Source organism: Lipotes vexillifer, unplaced genomic scaffold, assembly GCF_000442215.2.
Source record: "Lipotes vexillifer unplaced genomic scaffold, Lipotes_vexillifer_v1.1 scaffold1007, whole genome shotgun sequence".
NCBI lineage: Eukaryota > Metazoa > Chordata > Mammalia > Artiodactyla > Lipotidae > Lipotes > Lipotes vexillifer.
The window spans coordinates 478145-493078 of NW_006782358.1; the positions used below are offsets into that span (position 1 = coordinate 478145).

Here is a 14934-nt window from a genome sequence, read left to right on the forward strand (position 1 = left end):
GTAAACAACAGTTTACTTTTGTATGTTTTTAAACTTTATATACATGGAAATATTCTCTTTGAATCATTCTTCTGTGACTACCTTGTGTGATTCAAAATTTAGCTATTTTGATGCAGTAGCTAAAGTTTATTTTATTGCTTTATAAAACTTAAACAGGAATATTCTAAGTTTTCTCATAATAAGACAACAGTGAAATGTTTTATACATTAAAATTTTTCTCTAGTGTTTAAATCTAAAAGTAGAACTTCTGGTCATAGGGTTCACTCATTTCTTCTGCTTCACTAAATGTTGTGAAATTACTTTCCAAAGTGGTTGTACAAATCCGCAGTTCCCAAGAATGGTGTATAATTGTTGTTATTCTTCACACCATGTCTAACACTTGGCTGTTATCAGATGTATTAATTTTTTCCAGTTTGGTGGGTCTGAAATCATATCACTCTGTGGCTTAAATTTTCACTTCCCTGATTATTGACTTTGAGCATCTTTTCATTTGTTTATTAGACTTGCATGTGGAATGTCTTATTGTCTTTTGCTCAACAGAAATAAATCAACAGATTTTGGAATCACCAGACACAAAGTTAGAGATAACTACTAGAAAATAGGTGATATGATGGAGAAATGTATTAGAGAAGTAGAACCTTTTCAATCATATAGACATTCTGGAACTGAAAAGTATCACAAATGAATTGTAAGATTCAATAGATGAATTAACAGCAGAACCGAGGATATGTGAACTGAAGATAAACCAATAAAAAGTATCCAAACTGGAACAGAAAAAAGGATGGAAAATACAACAAAGAACATAAGTGACATACAAGATAGGGTATATGAGACTGACTACTTTTTGTGTAGCCACAGACCCCTGTGTCAGTCTGTTTGGGCTGCTGTAACCAAATAGCACAGACTAGATGGCTTATAAACAACAGAAATTTGTTTCTCACATTTCTGAAGGCTGGAAGTCTGAGGTCAAAGTGTACACATGGTCAAGTCCTGTGTCGAGAGGGCCCACTTCCCAGTTCATAAATGGCCATCTTTGCACTGTCTTCACATAATAGAAGAGCTAGAGAACTCTGCTGGGTCTCTTTTGTAAATAATTTAAAATAGTCAAACTACTAGAGCTCGTTAATGAATTTGGTAAAGTTGCAGGATACAAAATTAATACACAGGAATCTCTTGCATTCCTACACACTAACAATGAAAGATCAGAAGAGAAATTAAGGAAACAATCCCATTTACCATCACATCAAAAAGAATAAAATAGCCAGAAATAAACCGACCTAAGGAGGCAAAAGACCTGTACTCAGAAAACTATAAGATATGGATGAAAGAAATCAAAGATGACACAGAGATGGAAAGATATACCACATTCTTGGAGTGGAAGAATCAATATTGTCCAAATGACTACCCAAGGCAATCTACAGATTCAGTGCAACCCCTATCAAATTACCAATAGCGTTTTTCACCGAAGTAGAACAAAAAAATTTACAATTTCTGTGGAAACACAAAAGACCCCAAATAGCCAGAGCAATCTTGAGAAAGAAAAACGGAGCTGGGGGAATCAGATTCCCTGACTTCAGGCTATACTACAAAGCTATAGTCATCAAAACGGTATGATACTGGCACAAAGACAGAAATGTAGATCAATGGAACAGGATAGAAAGTCCAGAGATAAACCCATGCACCCATGGTCACCTAATCTATGACAAAGGAGGCAAGAATATGCAGTGGAGAAAAGACAGCCACTTCAATAAGTGGTGCTGGGAAAACTGGGCAGCTGCGTGTAAAAGAATGAAATTAGAACATTCTCTAACGCCATACACAAAAATAAACTCAAAATGGATTAAACACCTAAATGTAAGACCGGACTCTATAAAACTCTTAGAGGAAAACATAGGCAGAAACTCTCTGACATAACTCGCAGCAATATCTTTTCAGATCCACCACCTAGAGTAATGAAAACAAAAATAAACAAATGGGACCTAATCAAACTTAAAAGCTTTTGCACCGCAAAGGAAACCATAAAGGAAAAGGCAACCCACAGAATGGGAGAAAATATTTGCAAACGAAGCTACTGACAAGGGATTAATCTCCAAGATATACAGACAGCTCATGCAGCTCAATATGAAAAAAACAAACAACCCAATCAAAAAATGGGCAGAAGATCTGAATAGACAGTTCTCCAAGGAAGACATACACATGGCCAAAAAGTACATGAAAAGAGGCTCAGCATCACTAGTTATTAGAGAAATGCAAGTCAAAACTACAGTGAGGTATCACCTCACACTGGTCAGAATGGCCATCATAAAAAGGTCTACAAACAATAAATGCTGGAGAGGATGTAGAGAAAAGGGAACCCTCCTACACTGTTGGTTGCAATGTAAATTGGTGCAACCACTATGGAAAACAGTATGGAGGTTACTTAAAAAACAGCTACCATGTGATCCAGCAATCCCACTCTTGGGCATATATCTGGAGAAAACCATAATTCGAAAAGATACATGCACTGAGGGTTCATTGCAGCACTATTTACAATAGCCAAGACATGGAAGCAACCTAAATGTCCATTGACACAGGAAAGGATAAAGAAGATGTGGTACGTATGTACAATGGAATATTACTCAGCCATAAAAAAGAATGAAATAATGCCATTTGCAGCAACATGAATGGACCTAGAGATTGTCATACTGAGTGAAGTAAGTCAGAGAAAGAAAAAGATCATATGATATCACTTATATGTGGAATCTAAAAAAATGGTACAAATGAACTTATTTACAAAACAGAAATAGAGTCACAGTTATAGAAAACAAACATGGTTACCAGGGGGAAAGGGGGAAGGAGGGGTAAGTTAGAAGTTTGGTATTGACATATACACACTACTATATATAAAATAGTTAATAAGAACCTACTGTATAGAACAGGAAAGTCTACTCAGCACTCTGTAATGACCTATATGGGAAGAGAATCTAAAAAAGAGTGGATATATGTATATGTATAACTGATTCACTTTGCTGTAGAGCAGAAACTAACACAACATTGTAAATCAACTGTAGTCCAATAAAAATTAATTAAAAAAAAATAGCCCCAAAGCAAAGAAAATATTTAAAGCTATGGATGCAGAGGGAAACGTTTCCTTCACAGGAGCAACAGTGAGATTGACATATGAACTTTCAACAGTAGTAAAGGAATTCATAGTGGAATAACATCCTTAAAGTACTGAAAAGAAGTAATGGCCCACCTAAATTCAGTATCCAGTGAAAATGTACTTCATTACTGAAAGCGACATAAGACTTTCAGACTAACAAAAATTGGGAGAAAACAATAATCACAGTATTTGTTGGGTTTAAAATATAGAGAATTAAAATTCATATAGTACAAATAATAGTACAAAAGATATGAAGGGATAAATAGAGTTAAAATGTTTCAAGTATGTTGCATTGTCTGCGAAGTTGTAAAGATCCTAATTTCTATGTAAAAGAAGAGTAAAAATAAGCTGCTAGAAGGGAAAAATAGAATGACATAAAATATTAGATTAATCTAAAAAAGGACAAAAGGAGAGAAGCAGAACATAAAATAGATGGAAGAAGTAGAAAATAGTAATATGTAAAGATTTAAACCCATATATATCACCTATTTCTTTAAATATAAATGGACTGATTACCATTATTAAAGACATATTCAACTAAAACCTGAATTAAAAAAACAACAGTATGTGACTTAAATATAAGGACGCTTTAACTATAAGAGTACAAAATGGTTGAATTTAAAAAGAGGGGAAATTGTATGTTACATTAATATTAACCCACAGAGCCTAGACTCTAGGGCAAGAGGCATTACTGTAGATTAAGAGAGTTTTCATAATCATAAAAGGGTCAGTCACCTAGAAGTTGACAACAATTCTACATTGAGTGTTCCTGGTAACAGCCACAAATTTATATAAAGCAAAAATTAATAGAACTAAAAGGAGAAATGGACAAACGCATAATAATGGTAGATTTTTACTGTAAGTCTCCTGGGAACTGATAGAGCAAACCAACAATGGATAATAAAATTTAGAAGATTTAGATGACCTAACCATTGTTATGTAGAATACTTCATCAAAAAAGTCCCAGGGGGCTTCCCTGGTGGTGCACTGGTTGAGAATCTGCCTGCTAATGCAGGGGACAAGGGTTCGAGCCCTGGTCTGGGAGGATCCCACATGCCGCAGAGTAACTAGGCCCGTGAGCCACAACTACTGAGCCTGCGCTCCACAACAAGAGAGGCCGCGATAGTGAGAGGCCCGTGCACCACGATGAAGAGTGGCCCCCCGCTTGCCACAACTAGAGAAAGCCCTCGCACAGAAATGAAGACCCAACACAGCCATAAATAAATAGATAGATAGATAGCCAAGCATTTGAAGCCCTTTAAAAAATAAATAAATAAATAAACAAGTCCCAGGATACACATCATTTTTTAGTGCACTGGAACATTTAGCTAAATTGCTTATATGCTGAATCGAACAGCAATTCTAAACAAATTTCAGAGGATTGTAATTCAGAATATGTTCTCTGAGCACAATGGGATTAAGCTAGAAATTAGTAATAAAAATACAGTAAGTATCCTCCATGATTGAAATAGTACACTTCTTATAACCCATGGCTAAATTGGAGACCACAAATGAAATTAGAAAATGTCTTGAACTAAATATTTAAAACATGTCAAGACATGAGCTTTAGTGAAAATTGTGCTTAAGGAGATTTATAGCCTCAGGTTCACTTGAAAAATATCAATAAGAAAAGCATGAAATCTATTCTCTAAATATCCCTTTCAACCAGTCAGTAAGCAAATAGGAAATTAGGGGGAAGGAAATAATCAAAATGAGTAAAAATTGATGAAATACGGGGAAAATGTACAGCAAAATCAACAAAGTTGGCAAAGAGTGTTCAAGGACCAAAACAATAGGCAGTAACTCCCAATATCAAGGTTTAAAAAAAATGGGACAGGGCTACAGATCCACAGGCATTTAAGGAGATAAGAGAATGGTATGAAGCTTTTATGTGAATATGAGACACAGAACTCACAAAACCAATACAAAAAGAAACAGATAATAGAAGTAGTCACATAGCTATTAGAGAAATTTAATATGTAATGAAAAACCTTCACCAAAAGAAGGCTCCAGACCTAAATGGCTTCACGTTTCAATTTTAGTAAACATTTTAGAAAGAACTAACACTAATCTTACACAAAGTGTTTCAGAAACTATGAAGAGAGAATACTTCTCACTTTTTTAAAAAAATGAGACCAGCATTATCTTGATCCTAAAATCTGACAAGGACATTATAAGAAAATTAATTGGCCAATCTCATGAACATAGATATAAAACTTGTAAGCATCACAACTAAGTTTATTTATTAAACAAAGGGGAAGTTGACCCCCTTAAAAAATAAAGGAGGACTTCCCTTGTGGCACAGTGGTTAAGAATCCGCCTGCCAATGCAGGGAACATGGGTTCGAGCCCTGGTCCGGGAAGATCCCACATGCCACAGAGAACTAAGCCCATGTGCCACAACTACTGAGCCTGCACTCTAGAGCCCGTGAGCCACAACTACTGAGCCCACATGCCGCAACTACTGAAGCCCGTGCGCCTAGAGCCCAAGCTACGAAACTCGGAGAAGCTACTGCAATGAGAAGCCCGCTCACCACAACTGGAGGAAGCCCGTACGCAGCAACGAAGACCCAACAACAAAGACCCAACGCAGCCAAAAATAAATAAATTTATAAAAGAAATAAAAATAAAGGAGAAGAAATCAAATGCTCCTATCAAAAATGCAGAAGAAGTCAGTACCCATTCATAGTAACAATTCTTAGCAAACTAAGAATGTAGGGGAAATTTCTTAATCTAATAAAACCTACCAAAAAATATTTCTTAAAGGTTTTCCTCTGAGATCAGGAATGAGAGAAAAATGCCCTCTATTATCATTTCTTAATATTGTACTAGAGGTTCTATCCAGTGTAACAGGCCAAGAGAGAAAGGGTCTATCATCTGGAAAGGAAAAAATAAAACTGTTGTCATTTGCAGATGACAGTTGTTATGTACATAGAAAACCAGAAAGTATCTACAGATGACCTATTAGAATTAATAAGTGAGTTTATCAAGTTTGCTGGAAACAAAATGAGTATGTAAATATCAATTTTAATTCTCTATACCAGAGACAGAGAACAGAAAATTTTAAACTCTACCATTTGCAGTAGCATTTAAAAACTTGAAACTCCTAGGCGCACATTCCAAGAAAGATGCTACTCAGTATATAGAGAAGTATAAAATATTGTTAAACAAAATTAAAGAAGACCTGAATAATTGGAGAGGTAAACTGTGTTCACTGTTTGAAGAATTAATATTGTAAAGATAATGGTTTTGGCCAAATTGATTTGTAGATTCAGCATAATCATAAGCAGTTCCAGCAGGCCTTTTTTTTTCAACCCTAGAAATTGATATTTATATGAAAATACACAAGTCAAGAATAACTAAGAATTTTGAAGACAGAAGACATACTATCAATATCCAGAGTTATTGTTACAAAAGTTACAGTAATTAAGACAGTGAAGTTTAATGGAAGGATAGAGAATCCAGAAACAACTCATATATAAAAGGACAGAGGTGATGTATAACAGGTGACACTGCCAAGCAGTGGGGGAAAAAATTGTTTTCCAGTAAATGTTGCTAAGTCAATTGGAGCTCTATATGCAGAGAAGAAGAAACTTGATCTCACCATACACAAAACCAATTGCATATGAGTTTTTGATAAATGAAGCTTCAAGAGGGTAATGTAAAGTAGTGTCTTCAAAACAGGCACATAGGGACTTCCCTGGTGGCACAGTGGATAAGACCCCACCCTACCAATGCAGGGGGCCTGGGTTCGATCCCTGGTCAGGGAACTAGATCCCACATGCTTGCTGCAACTAAGACCCCATACAACCAAATAAATAAGTAAAAATTAAAAACAAAAAACTGAGGCAGACAAAAAGATAAATTTGGACCATATTAGAATTAAGTAAATAACACCATTAAAGTAAAAGGCAAGACAAAGACTAGTGGAAAATATTTACAATTTAAATAATTGACAAAGGATTTATCCAGTATATGTAAAGAACTGCACACATATCAATTAGGAAGGATGGACTGCCAAGTAGAGCAAAAGGCCAAATGGTTGAACAGGAACTTTACAGAATAAGAATGCCATTAAAAATATTAAAACACGTTCAACCTCATTAGTATTTGAAAAAATGCAAAATAAAATCATGAGATACCACTACATAAGTTATCAGAATGGTTTAAATGAAAACAAAAAAGAAAAAACTGACATTACCCAGTTTTGGCAAGAGTATAGAGCGCTGGAATGCTTACGTGGGAGTGTAAATTAGTACTACTACTTTAAAAACACACCATATTTACTAATATTGAAATTCTTATACCCAGTGACCCAGCAGTTTGAATCGCAGGTATATACTCAGTAGAAATGCATACAAAAGTCCATGAGTGTACGATGATGTTCACATCAGCTTTATAATACAAAACTGGAAACTAACGCAAATGTCCCTCGGCAGTGGAATGAAAAGACTGTATATTCATCCAATAGAATGCTAAGTAGTACTGTGAATCATCAACTACACATAATATGAACAGATCTGAAAAAATGTTTAGCAAAAGAAGCCAGACATAAACTTACATTGTACAGTTCCACGTACACAAAGTTCAAAGCAGTGAAAACTTATTCATGTTGTTAGAAACTAGTCCTATCTTTGGTGAAGGTTGAGTGGTCAGTGACTTGGGCGGGAACACAGAGGGGCTTCTGGGGTTATGATAATCTCCTGTTTCTTGTTCTGGATGGTGGTTATGTGAGTAGTTCACTTTGTAAAATTTGACCAAAGTGCACCTTTATGATTTGGTAGTTTTGTTATTATTCAGTAAATGCTTCTTTTTTAAAAAAGATGATATTACCTATTGATCCAAGCTTTCCCATTTAGGGGTTCTGTCCTAAAGAAAGAAAAGCACTTCTGGTCCCTAATGAAATATATAGAAAGATTCATGAGCTAACTATGTTAGATGACAGGATGTCTTACTGCAGCATTCCAAAATGTCTGTTATTGAGAGAGTGGTTGACTAAATCATGAAATACCCATTGTGTGGAATGTCACACATTTATATAAAAGAAATTTTATCATGTGCATAGATTTCTATATAAGCCTTGAGAAAAGAGTGGAAAGGCATATTATTTCTTGAGGTAAGAGTGGCGTTACTAGTACAGGGACAGTTACTGAATCTTAGTACCTCTTTGTATATTTTGTATAATTAATTTGTATAATTTACCATTCCTTTATATAATTGTAATTTCTTAGATAATTTTGTATAATTAACCATTTCTTAAATACTACTCTTACCATTGGTCCTGTGGCAACTCACTGTGTTGATAGCAGACTCTTTTCTTGCCTCTAACTACTATTAGATCTTACGATATTTAGCTAACCTCAATCACTGATTGGACCATGAGTGGTTATGGCTTATAACAAGAAGGGAAATCACAGAAAAGTTTGTAAAGAGAACCTGGGCTTTCTAGATAATAGAATCTGCAGTGTGTGGCTCTATCATGGGTGCTGTCAAGGAGGATTATAATCATAAGTCAAAGTCATATAAATATATTTATTCCTAACATTAGAGATCTGGCTTGTTTCTTTCAAGCGGGAGCAAGAAAGTCAAATGGCTCGTCTTAAAAAACAGCAAGAAGAATTGGAACAGATGAGACTACGTTACTTGGCTGCTGAGGAAAAAGATACAGTAAACACTGAGAGACAAGAATTGTTGGATATAAGAAATGAACTGAACAGGTATAATAACTAAGAAATTACTTTTTTTTCATACAAAAACTAAAGTTCAAATGGGACAACTTTTTATTTAGTCATTGGTCTAGGGAAAGTACAACATCAGGTCTTTCAAGAATAAGGTACATCATATATAAAATGCGGCTGCCAGAGACCATTACTCTTAACATTTTTTTGCCACAAACGTAGCCGTATTTAGCTTTTTTGTTTCCACTCGTAGCATTAGTACTTTAAATTTTATTCCTGTATGACTATTTTAGGATTATTGCTACTATTTCAAGGTAATTGATTATACTGAATTTTTAATTACATACAGTAAAAGAAATTTCAAATATTGTTATATTCTTAATGTAAGTAATACAGAACATAGCTCTTAATTATTGCCCTGTGTGTCAGCAGCTATTTTAAATGCCTTATATGTCTATCTCCACTTTTTTTAATCCTTGAAGCAACTTTTTGAGGAAGATATTATCCCCATTTCGAGATGAAGAAACCAAGGATTAAAGAGATTTAAGTACCCTTTCCAAGGTCACACAGCTAGTAAATCGGGGAGCCAGAGTTCATATCTGATTCCAGAGGTTGTATTTTTAACTACTCTGCAACACTGGGCTTCTCTGTGGTGTCATGTTCATCTTAGTTACAATTTCAAGTATTTGATGTTAAAAAAGTAATCATTAGGAAGGAGTATTAGAACAAATTACTGTCTTTTTGAGGGGAGTGTACAGGAAGACTTTCTAACTTAGTTTAGCAAGAGACTAGTATTTTTGTTGCAGTGAAGCATACTGTCTTAGCTCAGGCTGGCATAACAAAATACCATAGATTGGGTGACTTAAACAACAGAAATTTATTTTCTCACAGTTCTGGAGGCTAAAAGTTCAAGATCAGAGTGCCAGCATGGTTAGCTTCTGGTGAGGACTCTCTTCCTGACTTGTTAGACAGCTGCCTTACCACTGTGTCCTCACAAGCTCTACTGTGTCTCTTCTAATAGGTGCATAAATCTCATCATGACACCCCTGCTCATGATCTCATCTAAACATAATCATCTCCCAAAGGTTCCATCTCCAAATACCATCACATTGTGGGCTGGGGCTTTAAACATATGAATTTTGGGAGGACACAATATGTACATAGGACATACATTTGACAGAATATCCCATGATATATCCCCATATAAATGGGGAAAATTCAGTCAGTATATTAGGTGGGTTTGGAGCTGAATTACACCACTGCATTTAGAATATTAATGTATAAATATCAGTTGGAAAAGGTCAAGGTCTATAATGCATGCTACAGGGCTCAATTCACACTATTATTCTCTTTTTGTTCAGCAAATATTTATTTGGTATCTACTATGTCATAGGTTTGGAAGATGTTACAAATTAATTTTAACATGTCCTTTGCCTTGCAAAATTTTGCTATTATATGTAACAATTTGTTTTAGTTTAGCAAATACATATTAAGCACCTACTGTTTGCTGAGCACTGTTTTGTTGGTTTAAACGAAGACAGCTATTTGCCGATAGGTCATATAAAATTAAAACTTATTATTAATGTCTTAATCAAGATTTAGGGAGAACTGAAACCAACAAGATTAAATACATTAGGAACAAAAGCAGAGTTCTCTGTATAAATTATAAGAAGAATCTCTTAAGTGATGGGCAAGACGTAATAAAACAGTTGATGTAAGGAAGCCTAGGAGGATTTAAGTGACTACTACTAACAATGTGACTTGGCTGCCAAAGAGCCAGTGCAGTTAGGGACATTCATAGAAGGAGTGTTCAATACACACTGTGGTAAAACCACCTCTGGGTTGTTCTTACCAGTGTGCAACAGACTTTAAGGGAAATGAGCTACCTAGAGAGCTGCCAAAGGAATGTGACCAAAAAGTGGTTGGGAGAGTGAGGGATATTAATTTGTAGAGAAGTCTTGGGCAAAGTATTAGAAAGCTCTCTTCAGATATCTGGAGGGCTACCATGTTAAAAATAATTCAGTAGGATTTCCTCTTGAACAGAATCATAGCCTGTTATTGGAGAGTATAAAGGCGCATACTGAGTTGAATATAAGAAGGAACTTTGTAACAGCAATTCTAAAAGCAGTAGGTTCCTAGTGACACGAAGCTGGGTGAGTGGAGTCCATACATAGTGTTTGTCAGGGAAGTAAAGTTTCCTTTGATAACTTTATGGACTTCTTCAGCCACAGGGTTCTAAAATCCTGTTGTGATCATGAATGTTGATTGCATTTTAGTAAAGACTTGATAGGGATAATCTCTCAGTTGTGTAAAAATTTCATTTGTCCTTCATGCATAAACAGATGAACAGCGAAATGGTTGAACTTCCTGGTACATAGTTTGGCACTGTGTGTCATTAACCTCCCAAGAGGACCTCTTCCTCCAAGAGAGCTGCTGTAAGAGTAGGGGAAACAACTATTCAGAAATCTTCTCTTACTCATCCCCATGTGTTGCTCAGTTTTACTAGAGTCCCATTAATCACTTGATTTCCACCCCAGTCTCAAAGCACAGGGCCCTCACTATTTAGGGGTTTTTTTCTTAGAACAGATAGAGGTATTTGGTGTCCTTTTTGGACTGTATACCTCAGTTTCCTGTTCTTTTGTGAGGGATCTTAGGAGTCAGTTCAGGTTTCAGAGAGGTGTATGAACAAACAAGACTGTACACTCCCAGTGCTCCTTGTCCGTCGGGGCAGGGCACTCTCCTCCCAGGCTCTTCCTCCCTCTCCCCCGAAACACCATGTGTAATTTGAGAAGTGGATTTGGTTCTCATTGGCTACTTACCGTGAAGGCCATCTAGAAGCAGGGGCTTAGACTCAGTTGCTTTTTTATCTTATTTGTAAAGACAAAGGTTAGGAGTAGTTGCAAATTAAATATTTTCGTAGCCAGTTACGTAGAGTATAAAGTTATGTCTTAGTTGTAGATTCCAAATTAAATTAAAACCTACTCTGTGTCCAAACTTAGTATACTTACTAAGTGATAGTAATGCCAAGTATACTTCCCATTTTCAAGGTAAAGTGATGGATGATATTCCATTGTGAAGACCCAAATCCCAGGCTGGCACCTGCTCCCCTTTCTTCATCTCTTAGATAAGATCATCATGAATATAACTTGAAGCTATCCATACAATCTCTTAAAATGCACATGCCCTTTGAACCAGGCATTCACATCTATAGAATATCACTTTCTATGAATACTTAGTAATATAAGCTCCATAATAACGGGAACTTTTCCTCTTGATTCAACTGCAGTATCCCCCAAACCTAGCATTGTTTAGTAAGAGTAAATATTTGTGGGATGAATTTAGAAGAAAATTTTATGTTCAAATAACATAACAAAGGTTTAATAACAACCTAAAGATCAATAATAATGATATAGGAAGATATTCATTATATTAATAAGTGATACATATAATGTATAGAATTGCCTATATAGTTTTCTAAAAAGTTAGCAATACTGTGTTTAAAATACATGCATTTTTTAGTTGAGAATACAGAAAATTATTACTCAGATTGCTTATCTCTGGTTAATAAGATTGTGATGATTTTCTTTTCTACACATTCCCCAAATTTCTACAGTTTTCATGTATTTTAGAATTAGAAAAACAAGTATTGTTTTTAAAAATGTCTTTTATAAGTGTCCTAACTCTGCCCAACCAAGTGGTTTTTGTTTTCTTCCTGAAAATATTACTAAAAAATGTATTTTACCACTAAATCATTTTGTTTTTAAGTGGTGTTGTTAACCGAAAACCAAAAGAGTGTTGCTTGCTAGAGTGGCATGCGTTCTTGACTTCTCAGGTTAAGGCAACAAGAACAAAAACAGTACCAGGATTCCAGAGAGATTGCGAGTGGAAAAATGGATGGCCCACATGGCAGTGCATTGGAAGAAGGTTTGGATGATTATTTGACTCGCCTCATAGAAGAAAGGGATACTTTGATGAGGACGGGTGTGTATAATCATGAAGATCGAATAATAAGTGAACTTGACCGACAGATCGGAGAGATTTTGGCAAAAAACAATGCCAGTAATTAATAACATTTGGAAAATCTTTACAGAGACTCCAGGTCTAAATTTTAATTTAATAGTAAAGCCCTCAAAAGAAGGGAAAATGGATGTTTTACAATGCAATTTTCAGTTTTTTATAAGCAAGATTTTGTATGTTATTGTATAGTATTTATTCGATTTTATTTACTTTATGCTACCTCTCCCACTCTGGTTTATTTGTAGTTGGCGTTTTATATTCTCATTTTTAATGACTTTTCAGTGTTTCTCATAATTTATAATTTCATGGCTAACTTTCAAAACAGCTTTTCACTAAATTTGTTCTCAGAGAAATGACTGTAGTAATTTCCAGTTACATAATTTTTTACGTTGAGCCAAAACAGTACATGTTGCACTTTAAAAATGCTGTCCTGTTCATTTGAATAGAGGTATCTTAAAAGTTGAGACCACTTGTAAATGCAACTAGTTTTATTTAATTCACTTTAGATGAGCTGTCTTTTTTAACTTGTAACATTTGCAGGTGACAAGTTCGAAAACAGAAAGCAGGATCAGTGCAGAGAAGCCATTTGTGATCTGTTGAGTGACAAATTAGTCATTTATTTAAATAAAGTTAATACAGATTAAACTTGTTTCAACAGCTATTGAATTTTCAAATTTGTAGTATACTCTTAACTTTTAAGAATATGAAGTAATAGCTTAGTAAGTTTTCTCTGTCAGTCTCCTGCTCAAGACTGCATTGTTTTCTTTTGTTAAAAATAGAGAATTCATTTTCCAGTAATAGTGATACTAGTTGTTATTAATGTAAACCCTCTGTAATAAAACATGGAAACAAACAGATGCATAAACGCTTTAGCTAAGAAAGTAGAGTGAAAACCTACTATTTTTGACTCCCCCTGAATTTAATCAGCCTTTTACAAAAGAACATGAGATTAAGTCATTGGATTTATGTAGTGCCATGTCAGTATAAATTTTTAAGAATTCCTTTACATTGTATTCTTCAGAGCCAACATTTGCCCTCAAAGCAACACTTTCCATTTCCTTTTACAGGGTACTAAAAAGGTTTGATTAGCAAATTCACAGATTAGGTGAGCTTTGAAATATATATGTAGTTTAAAATTTCTTATTCCCAAATATAATAAATTTTAAGTATATACTTTAGGAAATATATACTATTTACTGATAACTTCCACAAAAGCAGAATAGGCTATTTGGTGACACTAAATTTTCTGTTGTTTTCAAGGTGGTACATTTCTTGTTTGGGAAATTAAAGTCCCTACATGCTTTATATGTTTTTTCCTCCCCGCTTGTTAACAAGTATTAATCTGAAAACAACCCAAGGGTAAATAGAGAAATTACTGAGAGAATAATGAATATGTGAATTATAGCAAGAATGTGAAGTATTAATTATGGCTAGACGTTTTCTCTCATTGATTTTTGTGCCACATGAATGGAACAGAAGTATTCTTTTTATTTGGGAAAGTCTTGGGTAAATATTGTGACTGTGCCTTCAATTGCACTGTGTGCTGCATGTGACTGTTTTCAAACACTAGAGGGGGCCTTAGATTTAAAGAAACAAAAAGGACATCTCTAAAATGGATGTGTGGTTTGCCTTCTCTAAAGTAATCTTTTGGCTATGTATTTTATCAAATAAAATTGACACTTGTATGCATCTTTGAGTTTCTGAGCAGTCTGTTACTTTTTTGTTAAACAGACTGGGCAAGTGCTTGGCACTTCCTGTATCAAGTTACTTTGTATTTTTGGTTTTTAAGTGCTTACATTGCAGATAGATACTTTTATATGTTCTAAAATTGACTGGGAGAGTCTGAAATTTTAACACCTTTTTGTGGTCCTGTAGCAACAGACATTTCATTTGTTAAGTGGCATTTACCGTATTTATACTGATTGCTCTTACTAAATTATCATCGGTGCCTGGGAGTTGAGTTATGACCATAGTAGAGAGATGACTGAATGACCAAATGAGTAGGTGAATGAATAAGAAGTTTCCTCAGTACTATATGTAACAGCAGACCTTTCATCAGGTATTTTCATGTGAAACAAAGTTTACCTTTAAAATGTTT

General features: G+C 35.0%; 1 protein-coding gene across 2 annotated transcripts in view; it reads left to right on the forward strand.

Moving 5' to 3' along the window:
- Positions 1-14532, forward strand: part of CEP120 (centrosomal protein 120) — a 79237-nt gene extending 64705 nt beyond the window's left edge. The window contains exons 19-20 of one of the 2 annotated variants that reach the window (XM_007455251.1): positions 8713-8858; positions 12652-14532. In XM_007455251.1, the coding sequence (XP_007455313.1) occupies positions 8713-8858; positions 12652-12886 (381 nt within the window). In that variant the 3' untranslated portion in view covers positions 12887-14532. The remainder of the gene's footprint in view (positions 1-8712; positions 8859-12651) is intronic. The other variant, XM_007455250.1, reaches the window with a different exon arrangement.
- The last annotated feature ends 402 nt before the right edge of the window (positions 14533-14934 follow it).